Genomic DNA, 27,848 nt, shown 5'->3' on the forward strand with positions numbered 1-27,848 from the left:
TACAATAATATATACATTCGAGTTTGTTGAGAGTTATGTGGGAGTTACAGGAGGGTATGTGATAGTTATAGATTTATCCCATGATTGGCCCTAGTGTGGAGATATCAGGATTTTTAAAATTGTTCATAGTATTACAGGTGATCCTTTTGCCCCCTTTCATCCAATCCCTGTTCTATCCCAGTTAGTTTTTATTGTCTCATAGTGTCATATAGTTGGAATCAGTATATAGCTTTTCCCAATTGTCTTCTTTTACTTCTTAATATGAATTTATGGTTCCTAAATATCTTTTCATGGCTTGATAGAACATTTCATTTTAGACCTGAATAATATTAAGTATTCCATGTGAATAAAAGTTCTTTAACAATTGTGTGCCCATTTTTGTGTTGACATAAGTCTTCAACTCTTTTGGATAAATAACAAGGAACACAGTTGCTATATTATATGGTAACAGCATGTTTAGTTTTGTGAGAAACTGTCAACTGTTTCCCCGAGTGCTGTACCATTATGCATTCTCACCAATGATGAATGAGAGTTCCTATTGCTTCACATCCTCACCAACATTTGTTGTTGTCAATATCCTGGATTTTGACCATTCTGATAGGGTGTAGTGGTATTTATTATTGTTTTAATTTTCATTTCTTTGATAATATAGGGCATGGAGCGTATTTTCATGTACTTATTTGCCTCTGTAGATTTTCTTTGGCGAGATATCTGTCCAAATCTTTGAGCCATTTTTTAAAAACAAAGTTTAAAAGTTTGTTTTCTTATTGTTGAATTTTTTATTTTATATATTTTGGATAACAATTCTATATAAGTTGTATTTTGTATTTTTTGTAAGCATTTTCCTCCAGCCTGAGCTTGTCTTCTCATTCTCTTGAGATTGTCTTGCAGAATAGAATTTTTTAATTTCAATGAAGTACAGCTTATCAATTATTTTTTTTTTAAAGATCTTGCCTTTAGTGTTGTATCTGAAAAGTCATCACCATATCTAAGGTCACCTATGATTTCTCCTATGTTGTATTGTAGGAGGTTTATAGTTTTGCATTTTATATATAGGCCTGTGATTTATTTTTAGTTCATTTTAGTGAAGGACATAAAGTCTGTGTCTAGATTATTTTTCAGTGATTGTCCAGTTGTTCCAACATTATATGTTGAAGTCTATGTTTTATTCATTATGATGCTTTTGCTCTTTTGTGAGGATCAATTGACTATACTTATGTGGGTAACATTATTTTTTTTTTAAGCGATAGAATAAATTTGAATTGCTTGGTCAAAGTAAATGGTGTGTTCCAAAAAGAAAAAGGGGGGGGAAAAAAAAGGGGACCATGGTAAGGCATTAAAATGGGTGAATGGTATTCTTAAAAATAAATAAATAAATAAATAAATAAATAAATTTTATATATATATATATATACACACACACACACACACACACACACACACGCACGCACACACACACAAACACACACACCATATTTTGCAGTGTATAAGACGACCCCCTAATTTTATAGTTAAAACATAGGTTTAGGCCTATATTCGCTGTATAAGACTACCCCCCACTTCAAAGAAAAGACTTACTTTGCCATCAAGATCTGCAGGTAATTTTTGTGCAATTTTGGTCTTTTGTCCCCGATTTTCGGTTGACTTTTTTTCGATACAAGGGTCGTCTTATACGCCGGACAATACGGTGTGTGTGTGTGTGTGTGTGTGTGTGTGTGTGTGTGTGTGTGTGTATTGTTGATTTTCTACAGAGAGGAAGGGAGAGGGATAGAGAGTTAAAAACATCAATAAGAGAGAAATATCGATCAGCTAGCCTCCTGCATACCCCCCTACTGGGGATGTGCACACAAGCAAGGTACATACTCTTAACCAAAATAAAATCCGGGGACCCTTCAGTTCGCAGGCCGATGCTCTATCCACTGAGCAAAACCAGTTAGGGCTGGATGAATGGTATTCTTGCTTTATTAAAGAAACTGAAATAATAAAGGTAGCTTGAGCATAAAGATAAGAAAGTCACAGAGATTTGGGGGGATTAACTTAACCATATTAAGGATTTGGACATTATTCTAAATAGTAGGGAAGCTATTTAAGGATTTTTAAAAGTAATTGTGGGATCAAGTTTGAATTATTAAGTTCTTTAAATGTTTACACCCTGAATATAAAATGTAGAATGAATTGAAGGGGTGAATAAGGAAGTAATGGTTTTAGACAAGAGAATTTTGGAGTAAAGATGAGAGATTATCATGGACTGAACTAGTGTATAGAGATACATTATAATAAAATTATAAAAAATTATTCTAAGTGTAAAGAAATACTTGATGTATTTGGAAGATAGGGAAAGGGATGTTTTAAGTAATGCTTTTGAGTTTTTTTATTTTGAGTTATAGTTATAGAGTAGGTGAGAGGAGGGGAGCAGGATTGAAGAAGAGATCATTATTGTATATACTAGAGGCCCGGTGCATGGGAGAATAGAGGAGGTATCCCTCAGCACAGCCTGCACCCTCTCCAATCTGGGATCCCTCTCACAATCCAGGACTGCTGGCTCCCAACTGCTAGCCCGTCTGCCTTCCTGATTGCCCCTATGGCTTCTGCCTGCCAGCCTTGTCACCCCCTAAACACTCCAATGCCAGCTTGATTGATGTCTAACTGCTCCCTGTTTGCCCCAACTTTCCTCCTCTGCTTGCCTGGTCACCCCTTAACTGCACTCCCCTGCAGGGTTGATTGCCTCCAACTGCCCTCTCTTGCAGGTTTGGTCCCCCCCCAACTGCCCTCCCCTGCTGGCCATCTTGTGGTGGCCATCTTGTGTTTATATAGGGGCAGGATCTTTGACTACATGGGGGCAGCAATCTTGTGTGTTTGAGTGATGGTCAATCTGCATATTACTCTTTTATTAGATAGGATAGAGGCCTGTGCAGGGATGGGGGCCGGCTGATTTGTCCTAAAGGGTGTCCTGGATCAGGTTGGGGGTTTTCTTGGGGCGTGGGGCAGCCTGAGCAAGGGGCCTGTAGTAGTTTGCAGGCCAACCACACCCCCTGGTGACCCAAGTGAAGGCCCTGGTATCTGGGGTTTATTTATCTGCTACAATTGAAACTTTGTAGCCTTAAGTGGACTAAGCCTCCTGCTTGCTCAGTGGTGGCAGCCATTTCTGTTTGGATTTGTTTACCTTCTATAATTGAAACTTTGTAGCCTTGAGTGGAGGCCTGGGCCAGCTAGTATGTGCAAAAAGCTTTGCTTCTTTCATTGCCTGGGAAACCCAAGCCTCCCTCCTGCTCTCAGTGACTGTAGCCAACTTGATTCGGTTTATTTGCATACTCACTCTGATTGGCTGGTGGGTGTGGCTGGTGAGCATGGCTTGTGGGTATAGCAGAGTGATGGTTAATTTGCATATCACTCTTTTATTATGTAGGACTAGAGGCCCAGTGCATGAAAATCATGCACTGGAGGGGAAGTTTGTCAGCCTGGCCTACTCCCTCTCACAGTCTGGGAGCCCTCAGGGGTAAGAGGTGACCTGGTGATCAGGGGAAGACAAGGCCCCATCACATCTCTGCTGTTGCCACTGCCCACAGTGCAAGTCTTGATTGGCCCTGGTTACCTGAGCCTCAGGTGGCCCTGTGCCTCATGCTGGCTCTGGGCTTCTGGGGGACTGAGGAGACTGGCGAACTTTGGAGGCAGGTATGCAAAGTGGCTGGGCCTGCCTGAGGGCAGGCTCGGCTTTGCCATGCACCAGTCACCCTGGCAGGGCTGATGGGACTGAGCGCCACCAATTTGTGGGCAGGACAGTCAATTGGCATATTCCCTCCTTATTGTCTGTGGGCACCACCATCTTTTCAACAGCATGAGGTCAATTAGCATATTCCTTCTTTATTAGATAGGATTTTAAACAGTTGTGTGTTTTTTTTTAACAAGAAAGCAATGGGTTGGAGTAATAATTATTAGATTCATTGACAGAAATAAAGTAACTAAAGCTTTAATATTGCTGGGGTTTACCAGGAAGAAAGTGTAGAGTAAGAGGCAAAATTTAAAAATAAAACTCTGACATTAATTACACCACTTAAAGTTTTCCATTCCAGATAAATTATGCATACATAATTAACACTGCTTTGAGGTAATTCATATATAATTATAAATAATGAATTATAAAGATCAAATATTGAACCCAAAGAGACACTCACAATTCATAAACTGTGTCAAAAGTAAAATCTATTTAAAAATTAGGAGTGGATGTGCTGGTAAGTAAGTTTGTATTGGTGTACCAACTCAGCAAATTCAACTCTGTAATAGAACCAAAAATTTGAGAAATAATATTTTATTTTGGAAAAAGAAAGGTCATAGATTCTTGCAACAAGTGTGCATTGAATGTCTGCTATGTGGCAGAAATTTTCTAATATCTCACAACATGTAAAACAGACAGACATCCATCTCTTCTTGGAGCTTGCTTCTAGAAGGGAAGTAACTGAAACTATAATGAATGAGTAAACGGCATACTCTTTTTGAAAGGGCATGTGGTATAGAAATAAATAAAGCATGTTTTGGTTTCACAGGAAAATTGAGGGAAAGGTAAAGAGTTTTCCTATAGACTCCCAATCTACAAACATACATAGCTTCTCCCATAATTAATATTCCAATTGATAAACTTACACTAATACATCATAATCACCCCAAAACCATAACTTACATGTGAGCTCATTCGGTGTTGCACATTTTATGGATTTGGTCAAATGTATAATGACATGTACCCATCATTATGGTATCATACAGAGTATTTTCATTGCCATAAAAATCCTGTGTGCTTCTCCTGTTCATTGCTCCTGCACCCAGAATTGCTGACATCCACAGATATTTTGACTGTCTCCATAGTGTTGCCTTTTTCAGAATGTCATAATTGGAGTAATATAGTATGTAGCCTTTTAGCTTGACTCCTTTCACTTAATATGCATTTAAGTTTCATCTGTGTCTTTTCATGGCTTGATAGCCTATATCTTTTTAGCACTGAATAATATTCCATTGTCTGGATGTGCCATCATTTCTTTATCCACTCATCTACTGAAGGACATCTTGGTTGCTTCCAAGTTTTGGCAATAATGAAGAAAGCTTCTATAAGCACTCATTTGCACTTTTTTATAGACATATAAAACCTTTTCAATATCTTTGGGTAAATGTTAAGAGGCTCTTCCTGTATATTTTAAGTCTTTTTGCAAGGTCCATATTATCAGTCCAGACTTCCTCTTTGTCCAGTTTGTGTTTATCCCTACAAATGAACCTCTGTAAGGATAATCTGAAATCATCAAAAAAGTTATAAGACAGTGAATATGAAATGAGACAATGTCTGATTCTGGATTTTTTTTTTTTTAACCTCACACGATTCCTTGGCTCCTCCATGCCTAACTCTCCTTTGCTTGAGTGACAAAGCTCTAAAAATGACAAAAAAAAGTGTTGAGTGATGGAACTATTTGTCATCCACCAACTAACCCTAACATCTTTCCCCCCAGGTTAGCTACTGAAATTATTTTTACATAACTAATTGAGGTCCCAAGGGTGATTTTACATAAAATAATTGAAAGCTGCTATAGAGTCATTTGCTTTTCTACTCATAGCTATAAAATAGTGGTGTGTAATTTTTAGAAATTCTGTGTTGGCATCCTGTTACGAAGATAATAACTTCTAGCCCAAAACTTGGTACATAATAATACCTGAGTAAATGGTAATTGCAATTGTTATTACAAATTGTGGTAATAATGATGATAAAAATTGAAATAATCAATAATGATGCTCCTGAAACAGTGAAAAATTCTCAAATCTCAATTATTAAAACACACCCAGGATATTGTGTTTCTGTCAGAAAAAGATATACATAATTTTCAAAAGCCATTCTAATGAAGTTTGTTTGATTAATGGCTAATTGCATCTGATTACTACATATGTTATCACTTGAGGTGGATTTTAAAATGTGTATAGAAATCTAAATATGTAGGAACAAAATATACTACAACATATTTGAAATTTAACAGCATAATCATCTGTTGAAATTACTATTTTTGAAGAGCTTTATGTAAGAGAACTATAAAATTGTTGCTATAGTTTTTAAATTTTACTACCATTTGAATATCCATTTATTTCCAAAGCAATATCTCCCTGGATAGCAAATGACAAGATCCCCTTTCCAAGTAGCTATGGGGATAAATATTATACATTAGTAATATTTAGTTTTCTTTCTGTATTTGTATACAAGAACTGTTTTTTGAAGATTGTCTGAAATTGGCAACAAAAACATTTGCTTCCTCAGGGATTGAAATGACATTCCATACTTTGAAATCTCTGGAATTTATGTATATTTATGTGTTATTGGTATATTTTATATTCACAAATAGAGATGGCCTTTAAAAATGTGAACTTAAATATTCTTAGCACTTATTCTTGACTTGTTATATTTGTCATTTTTCTCACTTCAATTATGCTTAACCATAGATTTCTAAGCATTTAAATATGCTTAACCATAGATTTCTAAATTTTACTTGAGAAATTTGTATTATAAATATAGCAGTACTTTCTTCATTTTGCTTATTTCTAAGTGTCTCTGTATGTGTATTGGCATATCATCATCCCTTGTTTATTAAAGTTTAGGCAACATTTTAAAAATGTTTATTTTTAAATGTATTTATATATTCTAATTGCTTTTCCCCCCCATTATCGTTAACATTACATATTACTTTATATTATTTACAGGTATACACTGTAATGGTTAGACAATCATATTAATTTACAAAGTGGTCCCCTCCTGTTGACTTTTGATGAAATTAGAAAGTACTCTGCTGGACAGATTTTCAGCTAGGAAACTTGACATAAAACAAATGTATTTTGGAAATAATATTTATATAGAAACTATTAAAATTAGAAAGTAGTATTTATAATGTTACTATTTACCTCATATTCTCCCTTGAGTAGAATTAACATTTTCAAAATTTATAGTGAAATTAAAAGTGATTTATAACTAGGTTAAATGCCTTTATTGTTTTAAATTTTAAAATTTCATTGAGTGACATATTATTTTAAATAATAATAATCATAATAGTAATAATAGTAATACTTCCCCATATGGCTGATGTGAAAGTTAGATCTAGATAAAGCATTCAGTAGTTCAGGATCTATTACATAGGGTATTCACTGAACATTAGCTATGATACTATACTGTTATTATTATAACTTCCCTTTCTTTCCTCTTCTTTCTGGAAGCCAACTTATTCTTCTGCATATTTACCTGAAAACTGTTTAAAATTATTTTACCCTGCACAAATTAAGCAATGCATATAATGCTTTAGGAAGTATTAAGTTCTATTAAATCCAGAGGTGAACATTAACTAAATGCAATGGATCTACATTTTTCAGTTACTGAATATTTACACATGTGTCAAACACAAGGCCCGCTGGCCAAATCCGTCCCGCCAGGCCTTGCAATGTGGCCCGCACCGCGCTGTCATCACTGCACTCCGCTGCGTTTCCATCACAATGACAGTTTATGACTGTTCAGTAAACCATTCGGCCTGCAATTTAGGCTGGATTTTAGATTTTGGCCCCTTCTCTGATTGAGTTCGACACCCCTATTTTAGAAGTAGCTGCTCTCATGGTTTAGTGAAAATACTCTATAGGAATAATTCAGCCTTCCAGATGATATAATAGCAGCAGATAAACTAACATGAGTATCAGAATAAATTAGGCAGACTTTGGCAATTCTATTAACAATATGGCTGGATGTTGATGCTGCTTAGAATATTTGGGGAAAATTGAATTTTTAAAATTGATAATTCTACCTTATCAATTTTCAGTATGATAAGCACAATTCCAGGGTTTTTTTGTTTTGTTTTGTTTTGTTTTGTGTGTTTTTTGGGGGGGGGAGTCAAAAGAGTTCCTTTTTCTCCTAAAGTATGTTCTTTGATAGACTTAGAGAAGACTAACAAGGTGATTTCCATTGAACTCTACCCTTTGTAAAGTGTGCAAGCATTTTTGAGAGCCAACCTAAAAGCCACATTTTTGTTCTTCAGTTTCCAAATGTGACTTTGAAGCAAATAGCTGTGGTTGGTTTGAAGCAGTTAGCGGTGACCATTTTGACTGGATATGGAGCTCCAGAAGTAACCTTTCTGCTGATTTTGAGCAACAGGCCCCTCCCTATGATCATACTCACAAATCTGCTCAAGGTAAGAAATAAGCAAAGGCTCTTGGGAATGACCTCAGTTCCCCTTTGGTCAGGTCTGAGAAGAGAAAGAGAAGCAGATCACACTCTCTGTTACCACAACAAATAGTAGGGCATTTGAGCATGATCAGTTACATTCATGATGTCTGCATGGGATTACTCCTTTATGGATGGTGGGAATAGAGCATAGATATATATATTTTTTGCTGAGTTAATTTAAATTACCAATTGTTTTGACATCCTTTAGATCTTGATATAGATCATAGTTTAATATTTATAAGAGCGAATTTGACTACCAATCACTTTCATTAACTTTTATTTTTTTATTTTTTTTAATATATTTTATTGATTTTTTACAGAGAGGAACAGAGAGGGATAGAGAGTTAGAAACATCGATGAGAGAGAAACATCGATCAGCTGCCTCTTGCACACTCTCCACCGGGATGCACCCGCAACCAAGGTACATGCCCTTGACCGGAATCGAACCTGGGACCCTTCAGTCTGTAGACCGATGCTCTATCCACTGAGTCAAACCGGTTTCGGCACTTTCATTGATTTTTAATTGTTGTATGGTCTTTAATTGTTTAATTTTAGTTGGACATGGAACTTATTTAGTGTAGGGCTAAGCGACAGATGTCTCACTTTATAATCTAATAGGCTAATGTATACTTGTTTTTGTATACCAATAGGGCATTTTATGTTCATTCTGAAGAAAAGCAGCAGCTTGGCCCAAGTTGCTAAACTCCAGAGTCCAACTATCAACCAGACAGGAACAGGATGCACACTTTCTTTCTGGTAAATATTACAAACAGTGGTTAGTTACCTTAGCAGTGCCTTGCTTGCAGGCATACTCCTGCATTTAGTAGATATTATGATTCACCCTTGGTTTTGCTTTTAAAAATTGCTATTGCATTAGCTCCACATAATTAGCAGTTTACTTAAGAGCTAATTATCAGTGTTTGTTGTGTTCTTTCTTAAGATGAAAGGGACATTTTCCCTTCAGCAGTAGATTATAACTTAATCAACACTGCTTCTCTCTTCTGTTCTGGACTAAACTCCTTGAGAAACGCTTGTAGGGTCCCGAGAGTCAGAGTGTGCACCTCAGCATATAAGTTTTGCAGAGGTGCAGCCACAATTGCTGCAAGAAATAAAGGCTTCTATTAAGATGATTAATTATTGATATTTATTGTTGACTGAGTGAAGGAGTAAAAGTTAAATATGTAGTCTATCCCCGTAAATAATACCCATTTCTTTTGTTTACTCTTTTCCAGGTTTTATAACTATGGCCTGTCAGTGGGAGCAGCTGTGCTCCAGCTACACTTGGAAAATTCCAATGACTCCACAGTGCTCTGGAGAGTCTTATATAACCAGGGCAACCAGTGGTCACAGGCAACTATTCAGCTTGGGCGCCTCACTCACCCCTTCCATCTGACTCTAGAAAAAGTCAGCCTTGGCATTTATGATGGGGTCTCAGCTATTGATGACATCAGTTTTGAAAACTGTACCCTTCCTCTTCCTGCGGAGAGCTGTGAAGGGCCAGATCATTTCTGGTGTGGACACACTAAGGCCTGCATACACAGGCTTCGGTTATGTGATCTGGTGGATGATTGTGGTGATCATACTGATGAGGCTGACTGTGGTAGGTATATTTTTGTCCCTCTCCCACATTTGATAGTAGTGATCGTACTTAAATTTACTGTTCTTGACCCAGTCAAGTCAAAGACACTAAACATCGTTCCAGGGTCAATGAATGTTTTGTGCGCTTTAATTAATCAGTTAGTCAAAGCCATCTGTATGTATTATGTAGTTTTAGAAATTAAATACTAGTGATACAATGTTAAATACAACTATACAGCTTCCTTGGTTTCATGGGGCTTAAGGACTAGATGAGGAGAGATATTATTCAAATATTTAATAAACAAATATAAAATGGAAGTTTTGACAAGATTTACAAATAGGGGTTATGTGACTTGAGGGAATAGCGGCATTGGACTTCCAAGAGTGATTACTTAGCTGAGATCTGAAAAATGTTAAGTCAAAGAATGAAGAAGTCCCCTATGTCACCGCATGGCAGAGGAAGATAGCTAATGTGTGGCTTGTGCAAGGAGAAGGAAGGAATAGGGTGCAAGGTAAGGAGAGAGGTATAAAGGGCAGCCAGATTTCCAGGTCTTTTTAGTCCATGTTAGGGAAGTTCTTCCTTATTTGAAGGTTTTTAAGAAGAAAACTAATATAATAAAATTGGCATATTTGAAAATGTCACTATGAATATGGTGTGTTATAAATGGATTAGAGAAGACTATATGTAGGCGATCCGTTAGGAAGCCATAGCGGTAGTCAGCAGGAGAGGAGTTGGCAGCTTGTCACAGAGATAAGGATGGAGATAGAGGGATTAAAGTTTTGGGAAATATTTAGGAGGGACATGTGATGAGGTTTTGGCAATAGGGAGCACAGAGTAAGGTGTCAAAGATAAGTCTGAGTTTATGGTTTAAATTATAAAAAAAATTATGTCTGATGATTATGTAGCTCTTGAAATTTCATGAGCACAAGTATACTTAAATACTTAAATACTTCCTTATAAAGAAGAGGCTAGCAAGGCAGCTATTAGCATAGCCAGCACTTTTGTGCAAATTCCAAAATGGCAAATAAATTCCACAACTGAGATTTCCTCCCCTTTCAGAGCTCCTCAGCTGACTGTCTCACTGTGGCAAATTTACACAATCAGACATGGCAACCCCAACATGAGTCTACAAGGCTACGTTTTCTTACTCAATTCTACCAAACCAGAAGGCAGGCTAAAGTGATTTGGAAGTATCCTTATAAACAAAATCAATGCTTTTAACAATGGCTATTATAAGAAGTGCTGCTTGTCCTACATCTAATTAATTTTTGCAAATTCAGAAAGTCTTTTTATCTTTTTCAAGCTTTTCAAATTCCACTCTTTAAAAATTTTGCCCTGTCTGGGTGGCTTAGATTAGAACATCATCCTGTATGGTTCACCAAAATGTTGTGGGTTCAGTTTATGGTCAAAGCACATACCTAGGTTCTGGGCTTGAGTCCCAGTCCAGATGCATATGAAAGCCTACCAATCAATTGTTCTCTCTCTTTCTTTCTTTTTCTTAGGAGGGTGAGGTGGGATGGGGGGAGGGGTATGGTCTGAGTGGGTCTTGGGCTGCTTCGAGCGGTATGGAGGGTGGAGTAGAGGAGGAGATGGACGGGCCGCAGGAGGAGACCTGAACGAACAGCGGAATAATCGGATTACTACGTCGTATCGCTCTTGCCTCGCCTATTCTAGCTCTATCTCTTCTTCCGCCATTTCTCCCTACTACCTCTCCGCTCCCTCCCAGTCCCATCCCTCCCTCCCCTCCCTCTCTCTTTCTCTTTCTCTTTCTCTCTCTCAAAACAACAAGGACATATCCTTGGGTGAAGATTTTTTAAAAATGTGTTCTCTATCTAAAAGTAATCAAATTATCCTCAAACTTGTCAGTATTAACTTCATAAAATATCAATATACTTCTTGTGACTAAATATTAATGACAGAAAACAGTAGTTGTTAACTTCATAAAATATCAATAAATTTCTTGTGAATAAATATTAATGACAGAAAATAGTGTCATTAGACTGTCAGTTGCTCTCTCAGCAGTCCATCTAGACATATTACTGTACTACATAGAATACATTAGCCATTCTAAATCCTCACTGTATTTCCTGAAGTATGTTTAGTGTCATGGTCTTTTTTAAGGGTCTAGCTACACATATTCCCTTTTGAAATGAAGACTGAGCATGTAGTCAGTATGAAGACAGGCAACATACAAATCTGTTGGCTTTCTGTCAAAAAACTCAGCAGCTTGACATTCTCCTTCTTCTCTATAGCCAAAGACTGACACCTGGAAAGTACACCATCGGCCCCCAGTTCACATCACAGCTGGGCCTGATTAGTCACAAGTGAGGAAATATCAAATGAAAGCTCTTCTTCCATTTGATATTTATTCACTTGGCTCCCTTCATTAGGTTTAAGCCCTGTTCTCTAGTTTTCAGATACAGATGATTTGTTCTTGCCTGGCTGCATTTATTCACATATGCTTTTATTTATTGTTTGAGTATTTGTTCACCTTTGATGCCAAGTACAGTTGAATAAAGGACAGCTGACATTTTTTTAAAATATTAGATTATGTAAATTAAGCTAAAATGTGAAACAAAACATTAATTCTAATTCCAAATAATGTCAAATGTACATTCTGTCTCATTTATTCTAAAGAAATACTTGGTGTTGACACAATTTTCACATCTTGAAAAATATGTATATTCTGATGTTATCCTAGAAATGTAGGTATTAATTTGATAAGGGGCTAGTATTTCATAAGTAAGTGCTTTGAATTCTAGTGAGTGAAGGCATTAGAAGTTTCAAAGCTCCGGTTTAAAGGAGCTACCATCCAGTAAGTAGAAAAGATGACCACTGAGGAGACATAGCTAAGAATTAGTAAGACACAGGGCGTAACACTTGGCATACATAGAGATGGGGAAAGGGGTGGAATGCTTAGGGCTCATTGGGAAGGACAAACAGGAAGTTCATTTAATTTGGGAAACGTGAAGCTTGAAGATAAGAGGAGTGTAGATTTAAGTTTAAGTTAAATGAGTATGTATTCAAGGATTTTGATTGGAGCAGGAAAGAGATAAACTGTCATTAAAGAATGGTCATTCTGGCACAGGGATGGAAGGGACACTTGGAACTGGGGCAGGATGAAGCCCAAGAGCAGTTTCTCAGCGTGAGGTCTGGAAAATATCTGCTTCGTATCATCGTGGGTGCTTGTTAAAAACACGGATTCCTGGGATTCACCTGTAACTAACAAACTAGTACTTGGATAGGCTTTTTTGCAATTTGTTTAAGGCAATTTTACCTTAAACCACAGAGAAGTCCAAAAAATTAACGTCTATTAAAATATGACTATTTTCAGCTCTGCATGTTAGAATCATCAAGGAAACTGATGAGGTATCCTGATGATTGGCTCTATCATTTAGACCAAATATACCAACATTTTTGAAGATGAATTCTGGGTTTTGTGTTTTCTATGTATTTATTTATTTATTTATTTGTTTATTTATTTTTAATGCTCACTGGATTGGAACATTCAGCTAAAATTGAAATCCACTGAGCCAGAAGTTTGTTGCAGTGAGCCAGCTGTTGAGTTGTGATCATTTGCCTAGAGTTATAGTAATAGAAATGGGGAAGGGATGGGCATAAGTGGCATATGGAAAATGACCAAAATAATTTCACTTTCAGCCCATAAAATATTATTACTTGGTGTGTTATCTAGAACTTGTTCACTCTTTTTAAAACGTTACTGTCACATTTTTAGATTAAATTGCTTACTAATATCAGCTAGTATTATTAATCAGAGATATTTTTATCTTTAATTATCTTTTGCTATTATTTACTGCCAATTTTAGTACCTGAACTACAATGTAACTTTGAAAATGGAATTTGTAATTGGGAACAAGATACAGAAGATGATTTTGATTGGACCAGGAACCAGGGTCCAACATCAACACTTAATACAGGGCCAATGAAGGATAATACTTTGGGCACAGCTAAAGGACACTATCTCTACATAGAATCTTCGGAGCCACAAGCTTTCCAAAACACAGCTGCTTTACTCAGCCCGATCCTCAGTGCCACTGGAACAGAAAGCTGCACCTTCCGCTTCTATTACCACATGTTCGGAAAGCACATTTACAGGCTGGCCATCTACCAGCGAATCTGGAGTAACAGCAGGGGGAAGCTGCTGTGGCAGATATTTGGGGATCAAGGCAACAGGTGGATAAGGAAAGACCTCCACATTCCCAGCAGGCAGCCTTTTCAGGTATGGATAATGGCGTTTATAATGCGTATTGGAAATGCATCTTAATGTCTAAAGAATATGAAAGGTTTCTATTTTTTTTAATTTAAAGCAAGTGGAATTTGATCAGAGTTACTTTGATATGCATTTATCATTTAATTAAGGCTGTACCAAAGCTTGTTAAGTTGTGTTTCTCCTTGACTAGCCCCACTACTGTTTGATTAAAATCTATAAAGATGGACACATGGCATTGGAAACAGCTTCAGGGTCCTTCGATTTTAAGTAATTGTTGTGCTGAAAAAAATCTGGAGGGAAAAGAGTTTGGCACCACCTGTGATATTCTGTAAAAAGCTCAGATTCTTAATTATGCTATGTTGAATAGTTCATCTAAATATTTCACATTTTATAGGTAGGCATTGGAAATCCAGGAAGAGTGCATGCTTTGTTGGAAAATCACACAGCTACTCTGGGGCAGAACTAGAGTTTGAGTCTAGGTTTTCTTACTATGGTGAAATATTCTTTACTCTAATTCTCACCTGCCTTCTCCTAAAAGTCAAATTTACAACATCAAGTTCAAATACTATGTGACTTTTACTGGCATATACTCTTTGATGTCTCAGCAATTTCCTGAAATGAGTAAGTTAGAGATCTCTTTTGTCAGTTTTATAGATATGAAGAAATAACTTAAGAAAAATGTAGCTAATTTTCAAAATATATGGATTCTGTAAAATGGTACCTATTTCCTCCCCACTTTTTCTAAATATATTTTAGAGGGCATTTTCTGATTTTCATAGTGCAGAAAAGACTATAACATAACAGCATTATGTAGGAGAACAATGGCATTTAGAGAATGTAATTTCTGAAGATCTCAATACTTCTTGGAATGTGTTTGGTGGTTGCAGTGCTGACCATTGATACTAATAAAATTATTTACTCTACTCTTACCAATAATATTCTATACTAATTATTAAATGGTACATTGGTGTTAATGAAATCACACTGCAGAAAAACCATATACAATTGGTTTGTATGTGGACATAATATAGTATATCAAAATAACATTTCCTTTTTCCAAATATATTTTCTTGGCTATTCACCTTTTAACTGGTATGTTATTGCAAGTGTGGTTCTGAGAGTGAGATAGTGTCTGTAAGTCTGTGATCTAGGTACTAATATTGTGGGATACATTCATTTATGCCAAGCAGTGTTCTATTTATTCCAGTACTCTGCCACCAGTATAGTGTTCTAACTCTATCCTTAAAATTTCTATCTAACACAGATTACTGTGCTTGCTATCCTATATTGTTTTTGGATTAGCATGCTTAAAATTTTACATCCTAGACAGTTTATTTATAATTTCCTTTTGAAGAATTCTTTTTTTAATTCTTAAAAAGGTTTTTAAAAATTAATTTCAGAGAGAAGAAGGGAGATGGAGAGAGAATAGAAACATTATGCCCCCAAACAGGGGTCAAACCCAAAACCCAGGCATGTGACCTGACTAGGAATCAAACCTGACCTCCTACTTCTTAGGTTGATGTTAAACCACTGAGCCACACCAGCCAGGTTGAAGAATTCTTATTGCTTTATCTAAGCTGGTTTATCTAACATGTTAATTAAGACTTATTTCATTTTTTAAAAAGTTATATAGAATTTCTGAGAACTCACTGCTAATCCCTTTTACAGTATGCTTTTCAGAAAGGAGACACCTTTATTCCTCCTAAGTTATACTGCAGCTCAAAATTTCCATGAAAAGTCAATACAGCAAAACAAGTTTTTATGGAACACTGTATGTGGAGGGTCACATTGACATTTCAATAAGGGGAGGTATTTTAGCCATCATCAATTGCAGCAGCTATTGAATGAAATAAGAGTTGTTATATCTATTTTGAAGAAAATTTAAAACCATAATTTCTAAAGAGGTTTCAACTCATAATACTCAGCATACTACTGACCTTCTGAAAGGACAATTTCTAACAAAGGAAACACAAAAGAAATTCTTTGTCATATCTGATCTTTCCTACATGTCATATTTTTCCTTATAGTTAAATGGGGTTGTACCTACATAATGAACAATAGTATTTCACACAAGTAATTATTACCTGATGTTGTTGGCTGCCTGTTTTATTGATGATGCACCATTTGAATACAATTTGAATTATTTAACATTGAAATTCATTCAAGCACTTTCTCACCAAGTATTTAAAGCCAGATGTATTCTCAAACTTCCAGTGTTAAGAATTTGTTACTTCACTGGGTTTTCTATCTTACCTTTGGACATACTGACAGAAAATGTTTTCTTATACAGAATTGAAGAAGAGAGAGGGAGAGAGATAGAAACATCAATGATGAGAACCTACCTTTTGCTTTTCCCTTGAAGATGAATTTCTTGGCATGGAGTCACTGATAAGTGTTACAGAAACCTAGTTTAATGCAAGTTATTGATTATTGGGCACCACAGGAACTGACAGACTTCAGCTCACTTTTTTCTAACATGAGTACTTTTTCTAAAACGTGTTTTTAAGAGAAAGGCATGGGGAGGGGACTTAGTCTTTCAAAGAAAAGATTGTTTAGCTAGACCTCTTAATTCCACAGAACTTTCTAACTTACTCTGAAAGAATTCTTTTAACAATTCTTTAGGTATAAAGTAAAAGAGATTTTTCCCAAGTGGTTTTGTCATGAAATATTTTTAAAAGTCTTATTCATAATTTAAGTTTTCATCTACAGAATATACTTTTACATTTTTGCCGAAACTGGTTTGGCTCAATGGATAGAGCATAGGCTTGGGGACTGAAAGGTCCCAGGTTCGATTCCGGTCAAGGGCATGTACCTTGGTTGCGGGCATATCCCTAGTAGGGGGTGTGCAAGAAGCAGCTGATTGGTGACTCTCTCTCATCGATATTTCTAACTCTCTATCTCTCTTCCTTCCTCTCTGTACAAAATCAATAACATATATTTTAAAAAAGAATATACTTTTACATTTATATGGTGCATAATATTTCAGATCTAGGAAAAAATGTTTCTGAAATTATTATGTATATTAAATAGAACCACATTTAATAATGTTAACTTTACCACATTTTTTATGAAATTATGTACAGAAGTGCTAAAAGTTTAATAACATGTGTAGCCTCATAACATTTTTCTTCAGGGTGTGTATAGTTGCAAAAATTTACATTGAAAAGATTTGGTTGACTAGCTTTTAGTCTGTGTAGTGACACTCCTAGAGTTGTTGCTTATTGAACAGCACAATAAATCTATTACAATCTTAACTTTCTCATATACAATCTTAAGCTGAATTCAGATATAATCACAGTTTATTATGTCAACACATCATCCAGTTTTGATACAAAGTGATGAACTTGGTTTCCTGGCTGAAGAACAAGTAACTAGAGAGGAGAAAAGAACAGGTTAGATGGAGGTTATTACAAGAGTATATATAACAGAAAACAAGTTTAATTTCTTAATAAATCCATTTGATATTCTTCTCTACTTGTTACAGCTTCTATAATACTAAATTTTATCTAATATTTTGGCCCTCCAAAATTATAGTAAAATATAATTATGGGCCATCAAGCATTAGAAATATACTTTATATACAGAGGTGGCAAAAGTAGGTCTACAGTTGTATGTGAAATAGTTTATTCTTGTATTGTTATTTATTAATTATTGCATTATTTATTTGTATTACTTTTGCCTACCCCTGTATTATTTATAATATATGTGAAATATATATTACTATGCGTCATTGAACATTGCAAAATCATAAATAGTAATACCGTGTTTCCCTGAAAATAAGACATCTTCCGAAAATAAGACCTAGCACATGGAAAGATAAGACATCCCCTGAAAATAAGACCTAGCGCAACTTTGGGATAAAAAATTAATATAAGACACTGTCTTATTATCGGGGAAACAGGGTATATGCTATAGTTATATTCAAATCCTATATAATAAAGAGCTAATATCCTAATTAGACCAAACAGCAGAATGACTGTTTGGCTGACCTTCCAGACCAAGCTGGGGATGCTAGGGCTGTCCGAGGACAAAAGGGGCTTCGAGGGCTGAGCCCTTTGGTGAATTTCGTGCTTTGGGCCTCTAGTATTTCTATAATCCACGTTGGGAAAACAAAAGACAAAGAAAGAAAGATTTGGGTTGTAGGCTTGAATTCTTTAAAATAGCCAACTAGTTGGTAAGAAGGGTTAGAAAATTATTAAGTATAAATGAATACTTTAATTCCAGTATGTCCCTTATCCCTTCACAATCTATGCCCTGTTTGGAAACTCTTATAACTATGTTTTTGTTTATTTCTTTTCTTTTCTCCCTGGTGCTGCATATACAAGCCACTTGTACTCTTTCTTTTCATAGACTAGAGGCCTGGTGCATGAAATTCATGCACATGGGGTGGGGATGTCCCTCAGCCCAACCTGCACCCTCTACAATCTGGGATTCTGGTGGGATTGGGTCTAAATGGGCAGTTGAACATCCCTCTCACGATCCAGGACTGCTGGCTCCCAACTGCTTACATGCCTACCTGCCTGATTGCCCTTAACTGCTTCGGCCTGCTAGCCTGATCAACTTTAACCACTCCCCTGCCAACCTGGTCACCCCTAATTGCCCCCTCTGCTGGCCTCGTTGCCCCTAAGTGCCTTCTCCTGCAGGCCTGGTTGCCCCTAACTGCCCTCCCCTGCTGGCCATCTTGTGGTGGCCATCTTGTGTCCACATTGGGATAGCCATCTTGTGTGTTGGAGTGATGGTCAATTTGCATGTTACCTCTTTATCATATAGAATTATATAGGATACTTCCAAATCACTTTAGCCTGCCTTCTGGTTTGGTAGAAGGGAATAAGAAAACGTAGTCTTGTAGAATCATGTGGGGGTTTCCATGTCTGACTGTGTAAAGTTGCCACAGTGAGACTGTCAGTTGAGGAACTCTGAAATGGAAGGAAATCTCAGTTGTGGAATTTATTTGCCATTTTGGAATTTGCACAAAAGTGTTGGCTAGCTAATAGCTGCCTTGCTGGCCTCTTCTTTATAAGGAAGTATTTAAGTATACTTGTGTGAAGCTGCCATATGGAGAAGTGTATTAGATTATCAACGTTAGATTATTTTGCTAAAAACTCTACTTTTAAGTATTACATCATATAAGAATCTTATTCAGACAGTAGCTGTGTATCTGGCTGGACAAACAAAAGTATTAGTTTATTTCCTTCTGATGTGCTCTTTATTCTCTACAAATAAATGTCTATGAAATGTTTTTCAAATGTGTTTTTCTCTGCTGTTTCAAACTTGTTTTGATCATGTGAAACACTTGAGATTTGCTTTTTCTCTGTAAGTTTTCTTTTTAACAGTATAAAATATTGAACCAAATAGTTTGCTAGCTGATATTGATGACACATGATTTCAGCTTTTATTTTCAGTAGAAAAATCAATGCATCACAACATTCACTAAGAAAAAGGTTTGGAACTCTTTGTAATCCTTTGTCAGGTGATTGCTTTATCTTGATTTATCCCTTTAAACTTTTTCTCATTCAGCAGAAAATATTGTATCGCTATCTGTGAAAGCAAACTGATCTATACCAATTTATACTCAGAGTGCAGAATCCTTCCAGGATTGTTTATGGAACATATTAACTCACAATAGATTAGGGACACAATACCTTTTTCCCCTCCTTAAACATGCTATATTGATGATTTTGATTCACAACCAAATTTTTATTTTAAGATTTTTAGTAAAAAATATTTCTTTTTAAAATAAAAAGGGACTGTAGGTGATTTTTATTCTAATGCTTCCCAGAATTTCAGGGTCTAAAAAGAAATTCAGTGTTCTTAGTCTTAACAGAATTGTCCTTATGGCAGGATTGCCAGTTGGACCTGCTTTAGGAGCTATTCTGAAATTGTTTTCAAAACAGAAAACAGCATCATCAACTCCTGCCAAACTAAAATTTGATTATAAACTTAAAAAAAAATCTTCACCAGAGGATATTTTCATTGCTTTTCAGAGAGAGTGTAAGGGAGGGAGGGAGGGAGAACAGAAGGGAGGAGGAAGAGGAAAGGGAGGAGATAACTGGGGAGTGAATCCACAACCCAGGTACATGCCCTTGGCCAGGATCCTCTGTGTGTGCTCACATGGGGCCAATGCTCTTAGAAACACCTGCCGGAGCTGATTATAAACTTTGAAAATTATTTTCATTTAAATGAAATTCATCATATGTCTTCCAAGTATTTTTTACCCAAATATACATTCTCTTTTTTTTTTAAACATGTTTGTTTGTTTTAAAATACATTTTATTGATTTTTTACAGAGAGTAAGGGAGAGGGATAGAGAGTTAGAAACATCATTGAGAGAGAAATATCCATCAACTGCCTTCTGCTCACTTCCTACTGGGTATATGTCTGCAACTAAGGTATTATACATGCCCTTGACTAGAACTGAACTTGGGACCCTTGAGTCTGCAGGCTGACACTCTATCCACTGAGACAAACTGGTTAGGGCTATTTATTTATTTTATTGTTTTTAAAATATTTATTGTTCAGATTATTACAGATGTTCCTCTTTTTTCCCCAATAGCTCCCCTCCACCCGGTTCCCACCCCACCCCACTGTCCTCATCCATAGGTGTAAGATCTTTGTCCAGTCTCTTCCCGTACACCCATGCCCCCTTTCCCCTGAGAACTGTCAGTCTGCTCCCTTTTTATGCCCCTGATTCTATTACATTCACCAGTTTATTCTATTCATCAGATTTTTAATTTGTTTGATTTTTAGATTCACTTATTGATAGATAAGTGTTTGTTGTTACTTTGTTGTTCATAATTTTTTATCTTTACCTTTTTCTTCTTCTTCCTCTTATTAAAGAATACCCTTCAGCATTTCACATAATACTAGTTGGTAGTGATGAACTCCTTTAGCTTTTTCTTGTCTGTAAAGCTCTTTATGTGACCTTCAATACTAAATGATAGCTTTACTGGATAGAGTAATCTTGGTTGTAGGTTCTTGCTATTCATCACTTTGAATATATCTTATAATTCTCTCTGGTTGCATAGTTTCTGTTGAGAAATCAGCTGACAGTCATATGGGTACCCTCTTATAGGCAACTAACTGTTTTTCTCTTGATGCTTTTAAAGTTCTCTCTTTGTCTTTCGCCCTTGACATTTAATTATGATGTGTCTTGGTGTGGTCCTCTTTGGAGTCCACTTATTTGGAATTCTCTGCACTTCCTGTACTTGTAACTCTATTTCTTTCACCAGATGGGGGAAGTTTTCTGTCACTAGTTTTTCGAATAGGTTTTCAGTATCTTGCTCTCTCTCTTCTTCTGGCACCCCCATAATTCGAAGTGGGTTTGCTTGAAGTTTTTCCAGAGGCTCCTTACACTACCTTCATTTTTTTGGATTCTATTTTCTTTTTGCTCTTCCATCTGGGTTTGTTTTTTTGTTGTTGTTTTTTGGTTCTTTGTATTTCAAATCTTCAACTTGATTCTTGGAATCCTCTAGTCTGCTATTAAATCTCTGTATATTATTCTTTATTTCAATTAATGTATGCTTAATTTCTGACTGGTCCTTTTCCTTTATTTATCTATTTATCTATTTATTTATTTATTTATCTATTTATTTATTTATTTATTTTAGTATTTTCACTAAGACCCTTGAAGGTATCATTAACTCCTTGGAGGTTTCTAGAGGATTCTTGAGTAACCTTATAACCATGGCTTTGAACTCTATATCAAGTATTTTGCTTTCTTCCATTTCTCTTATTTGTGACATGTTTCTTTGTCTCCAAATTTTGGCTGCTTCCCTGTGTTTGTTTCTATGTATTGGGTAGCTGCTGAGTCTCCTTGAGTTGATAGAGTGGCCTTGTGTGGTAGGTGTCCTATGGGGCCCAGAGGCTCAGCCTCCCCAGTCACCTGAGGTGGACACTCTTGGTGCACCCCTTTGTGGGCTGTGTGCACAATTGGGTTGTAGTTGAGCCTTTATTGTTGTTGTTATCACTGGAAGGAATTGACCTCCAGGCTAATTGGCTATGATGACCAGCTGTGTCTACTATGGAAGGGCTACTGTAGAGGAGATACCCTTATGGGGCTGGACTTGATTCAGCGGGGCTTTGGTGCTCACTGAGTCTGCCCCTTGAGTGTGTCACTTAGAGATGTGAAGAGTTGTAATCTGGTGTGGTCTCACACTGACTACTTGGTACACTGGGTCTTGGGTCTTCAAGGAGTTGCAAAGTCAGCCAGTTCCTGGGGCCACCCTGTAGGAACTACAGAGAGATCTGCAGATTTCTCTACTTTGAATTGTGTTTGGAAGTCACCAGATAAGGCCCAGCTGTGAAGTAAGGCAGGCTGCTGCTGCCTTGGTGCTCCCTGACCCAGCTGCTGCCTGTTTGACAAGTTTTATGCTGAGAAAGGACAGGCCATTCATATGCAAAAGCCACTGCACGTAGCTTGGGTGGGGTTGTAAGTTGAGTGGGGCAGGGGATCAGGAATCACCAGGGCAGAGCACACAGCAATGGCTTCCAGTCAGCCCTGCACCTGGGAGGTCCTAGTGCAGAAACCACTGCAAGCACCTCTGTCTAAAAGAGAGCCACCCTCACGTTCCTGCCCTGATGCTAGACAATCTAGTTTCTCCTGGTATGTGTCTGGGAATCCCAGAGTCTCACCTGGAACTGGAGTTCAAAGTAAGCGAGAACTTGTATTTCCCTCCTGATTAAAAAGGTGGTACACCTGAATGCCAGCCTGTTCTTTGCCTCCATATCTCCTACCAGTCCCAGTGCACTTTCTTCTTTACTTCTCTGTATAATTGTAGTACTTCCACTCAACCAGCTTTCCTGCAATTCTGGATGATAGTTGTTCTGTCTTTTAGTTTGATGTGGTTGTGAGAGACAGCAAGCACAGGTGTTTTACTTATGCCACCATCTTAGTTCTCCCCAAATATACATTCTTTTTTGATTTATTTTATCACTATTTATATAAGAAAAAATATTTTATTTTTGCTATTTTGAACCTTTATAGGTTTACTTGTTCATAGAGAAAATGTTCTTTTCATTTCATGATATAAAGCCAAGGGGAAACACTAAATATATGAATGTATGGAATTCTGAAATGTTTAAGATTAAAGATGTTTTTTATACCTGAGCCAGTCTCCAGGAGGGTTAAGTGTAGAGTATTGAGATGAATAAAAGTCCTAAAAAATTATAAAAATAGAAGTCAGTCAACATAATCCCAAATTTAAGATTTATTGGGGAATTCCATGATGTACCTAAAGCCTCTATTTATATGGGATATCTGACAAAAACTTTTTTTCCCAATTTCTGTGAGAGTTGCTGCCAATGGAAATTTTATTTGCATTTGGAATAAATGAAATTTTCAGGAAATGTCGAAGGTTTATAAAATATTCACTTTGTAGAAAGTTTGTAATAGGTATCCTTGTATATAAGCATGGCTTTGTCAGATATAGGCTATTTCTATATTTCTGTGTCTCTAAATTCATTATTTTATTCACATGTATACTTTATTGTCATTGTATAGAACTACATTATTGTCATTTTTCTTTGTATGTGTCATGAGTATGATTATACTTTTAACTGCAGTGTTCTTATTGCTTCAATCATTACAGAGCAGACCTTATCCCACAGTGTCCTTGTAATTCAATCTAAATTAAAACACAGTCAAAGGCTATCAAAATCCATTACAGAACACTCAGGCTCTGTCTCAGGATGAGATTTATTTGTCTTTACCCAATGCAATGTGTAACTATTGTACTTTTTCTGACTCCAAGACTCTATTGCTCTTCCATTGTTGTCCCTGGCTTTCTGATCTTTGATTTGATTACATTTTAATATTTTCTTCTTGCTTCTTTCTCAGTTTCTCTGATATTTCTGCTCTCATAGATATTGTCAGCTTGTTATATAATTCTTGACATTGTTCCTGTTCAGATAACTGATAATGACAGAGATAGGTGTTTTATGTGTCATTCTATCCAAGCAAACTCTGTATATCCTGGGACTGCAATTTGTACTGACATTACACTGAGATTAAAAATAATAATGTTATGCTACTACTACTACTACTACAATTTATGCAATGTTATAACTTTTTATCAACCTGGAACTATTATTTAGTGTAAAATGTGAGCTCACTTTATTTTACATTTAAAAAAAAAAGAAATTTAAATATTTTTTCATTGTTTCCCAAGAGGAAGGGAAAGGGAGAGAGAAATAGACACATTAATGGTGAGAATCTATGATTGGCTATCTCCTTCATGCCCCTCTTAGGGTTCGCGCCTGCGACTCCAGGCATGTGTCCTGTTCCAGGATTGAACCCTGGCCTCCTGGTTCATGGTTGATGCTCAACCACAAATCTACACCAGCTGGGCTATTTTACATTTAAGTAGATCAAATTAAAGTTGGATTTTTTTGTATAATAAATTTAACTTTTCACTGCATTATAGAGTATATTCAAGCTATCCAACAAAATGCAATATATACTTTGGAGTAACACTGCTTAAGTTCAAATCCTAGCTCTGTCATTTATTAGCTATATAGCCTTAGGAAAATTATGTAACTTCAATATGCCACCATCTCTTTACCTGTAATGGGATATAATGTTAGTACCTACCTTGCATAGTTTTTGTAAATATTATATTTTACATCCTTGAGGCCTGGTGCATGAAATTCATGCATAGTTAGAGTCCCTAGGCCTGGCCAGAGATCAGGGCCTATTGAGGCCTTCCTTCATTCCATGCTGCCCCCTGGTGGTCAGTGCATGTCATAGCAAGCGATTGAATTCCTAGTCTCCCGATTGAACTCCCAAGAGGACAATTTGCATATTAAGCTTTTAAATATATAGATACATGTCTTATACAATAAAAGTGTAATATGCTAAGTATCTGACCAATTGGTTGATTGGTTGACCACTCAAAGAGTTGCTATGATATGCACTGACCAACAGAGGGTAGATACTCCCACTGGTAGGTTTGCTTGCTACTGGGGTCTGGCCGATGGGGACTAGGCGAGAGGGCCAGAAGTGCCCTGGAACCCACCTGTGATCCCCCCACAGCTGGCCAGCTCCCATTGCCCCCATCAGGACTGAGTAAGATGGTCACAATCAGTCTTGAATGCTGGCCAGGCTGAGAGAATCAACCCGTGCATGAATTTGTGCACCTAATAGTAATATCTAATAAAAGGGTAATTTGCAAATTTACCATACTTCCACTACACCCACAAGCCATCACCACCAGCCAATCAAGAGTGAGTATGCAAATTGAGCCAACCATGATGGCTGCGGCCACAGAGCGAACAGGAGGCTTGGGTTTTCCTGCCAGTGAAGGAAGCCAATCTTCCTGCACACCCTGGCTAGCCAAGGAGTCTGTTCAAGGCTACAGTTTCAATTATAGAAGATAAATAAATCCCAGAACCAGGGCCTCTACTTGGGTCACTGAGGGGTGTGGCCAGCCTGAAAACCACCACAGGCCCTTTGCCCAGGCTGCCCCATACTCCAACGGGACCCCCACTCTGATCCAGGACACCCTTCAGAACAAACCAGCTGGCCCCAACCCGTGCAGCAGGCCTATATCCTATCTAATAAAAGATTTCTTCTTGCCTCTTTCTCAGTTTCTCTGAGATGGCTGCCCCCATGTGGTCAAAGATGGCTGTCCCCGTGTGGACACAAGTTGGCCACCACAAGGTGGCCAGCAGGGGAGGGCAGTTGTGAGCAATCAAGCCAGCAGGGGAGAGCAGTTTGGAGGGACCAGGCCTGCAAGGGAGGGCAGTTGGGGATGATCAAGTCTGTAGGGGAGGGCAGTTAGGGATGACCACGCTGGCAGAGGAGTGAAGTTAGGGGCAACCGGGCCTGCATAGAAATGAAGTTGGGGGGACCAGGCCTGCAGGGGAGGGAAGTTAGTGGTGACTAGACTTGTAGGGGAGGGCAGTTAGGGGCAATCGGGCTGAGGGGAGCAGTTAGGCATCAATCAGGCTGGTAGGGGAGTGACCAGGCTGGCAGGTAGAAGCGGTTATGGGCAATCAGGAAGGCAGGCAGGTGAGCAGTTGAGAGCCAGTAGTCCTGGATTGTGAGAGGAATGTTTAACTGTCTGCTTAGGCCTGATATTACGGAGATCAGGCCTAAAGGGGGCAGTCGGACATTCCTTGAGGGATCCCAGATTGGAGAGGGTGCAGGCTGGGCTGAGGGACAACCCTTCTGCATGAATTTCATGCACCAGGATTCTAGTTCTTATAAAAGATCAAGACATACAGTAATCACTCAAGTACAATAGTAAGAATAAAAGCAATAATAGCAATTGATATGTAATAAAAATAAATTTACTAGGCACTATTATTAAGTTTAAAAATAAAAAATTAAAAGCTGTCTTTGGACAATAATAAATATTATAGAACTAGTGGCCCAGTGCATGAATTTGTGCACATTGAAAGGAAATTAATTAGAAGAAATATTTTAATATTGCTATTCGCTCTTTCTCTATAATAAAAATGTCAGCTAAATTCATGATCAACAATGACAGATGCAACCACATGCATGTGACTGGTGCCAGTGAGAGCTTTATATGTTTCACACATGCACAAGTCAATTTAGTCTTCTGTAGGTATAGAATAAATTTGCTCATTGAGACTTGCTTTCTGATATAGCTAAACTTTTTCCAGCTCAGTAAAGCAATCCAACTTCTCTTTCAAGTAATTGTCAGCAACACAGCAGTAAATATCAACACAAAGAATATTATTATTTTAGATCACGCAGGGATAACAAAGGGTAAAATATTCTCTGCAATAGTGTTTGACTATATTCTGCGCAGTGAGAAAACCTGGAGTAATTTTCAAGGTTCAACATTTCTTACTTCTTTTCAGTTGGGTCAAGTTTCTAAGCTTTCTAAATCTCCATTTTCCAGCTAATGAAAAGAAAATAGGATTCCACTGAGTTTTCTATCTACCTACTCCAGGACTTCTGTGAGGATCGAATGAGATGAGGCACAGGAAAACACTTCACAGACATCTGGTTAGGTGTAAAATGTTTCCTTCTGGCTATCAAGCAAGTCATGTTTCTGGGCTGAAGAAAATGCAAGGAGGCTAGTTGTTGCTAGGGAGAGGAATCTGGGCATTGCTACATGATGTCATTACCTTGGCAGACACTTAGCATATTAGCTATATATATATATATTTATCCCCTTTCTAAATGATTGAGGGCATAAAAACCATTTTCTCTATCTTCATGCTTAATTATTATAAATAAAAAAGAAAGCTCTGCCTGATAGCCAGAGAAAACTGCTTTTTCCCGCCCTCTTATGCAGGAGAATGATAAAAGGTCAGTGCATAATAATACTAAATAATAGCCACAGACAATGAAACAGTCTACCAAAATTTGAAAAATAATAAAGAAGTAGTATGGAAAATTTTATGCCAATAAATTGAACAACTTGGATGAAATGAATGCAAATCATTAGTAGTGACTCATTAAGAAAAAGAAATGCAAAGTGTCCTGGATCAGTAAGACATTTAATTCACATTCAGCACTTCACACAAGGGAAACTCTAGACCCAGATATATTTACTGAGTAGTTATATGAAACAAAGTCAAAATGGAAAAAAAAAAAAAAAAAAAAAAAAGGAGGAAGGAACATTTCCCAACAGAAGCCAGTATTATCTGGATGCCAAAGCCAGAGATGTCACAAGTGAAGAAAATGAGAGACCAATGTTTGTTTTGAATTTAGATGTGAAATTACTCAAAGCAATATTTTAAAATATGATAATATTCTTTGACCAAATGGAGATTATCTCAGTAATGTAAGTCTAAATTAACATCTGAAAATCTACCAACAATTATGTGATCATTTCAAT

At 37.1% G+C, this 27,848-nt stretch overlaps 1 protein-coding gene across 1 annotated transcript in view; it reads left to right on the plus strand.

Annotated features, from left to right (window-relative positions):
• MALRD1 (MAM and LDL receptor class A domain containing 1) overlaps positions 1–27,848 on the plus strand; it is a 578,615-nt gene that overhangs the window by 149,558 nt on the left and 401,209 nt on the right. The window contains exons 15-18 of the mRNA XM_036459535.2: positions 8,037–8,189; positions 8,875–8,980; positions 9,457–9,824; positions 13,631–14,043. Of these exons, the coding sequence (XP_036315428.1) occupies positions 8,037–8,189; positions 8,875–8,980; positions 9,457–9,824; positions 13,631–14,043 (1,040 nt within the window). The remainder of the gene's footprint in view (positions 1–8,036; positions 8,190–8,874; positions 8,981–9,456; positions 9,825–13,630; positions 14,044–27,848) is intronic.

Source organism: Pipistrellus kuhlii, unplaced genomic scaffold (assembly GCF_014108245.1).
Source record: "Pipistrellus kuhlii isolate mPipKuh1 unplaced genomic scaffold, mPipKuh1.p scaffold_m20_p_1, whole genome shotgun sequence".
Classification (NCBI taxonomy): Eukaryota; Metazoa; Chordata; class Mammalia; order Chiroptera; family Vespertilionidae; genus Pipistrellus; species Pipistrellus kuhlii.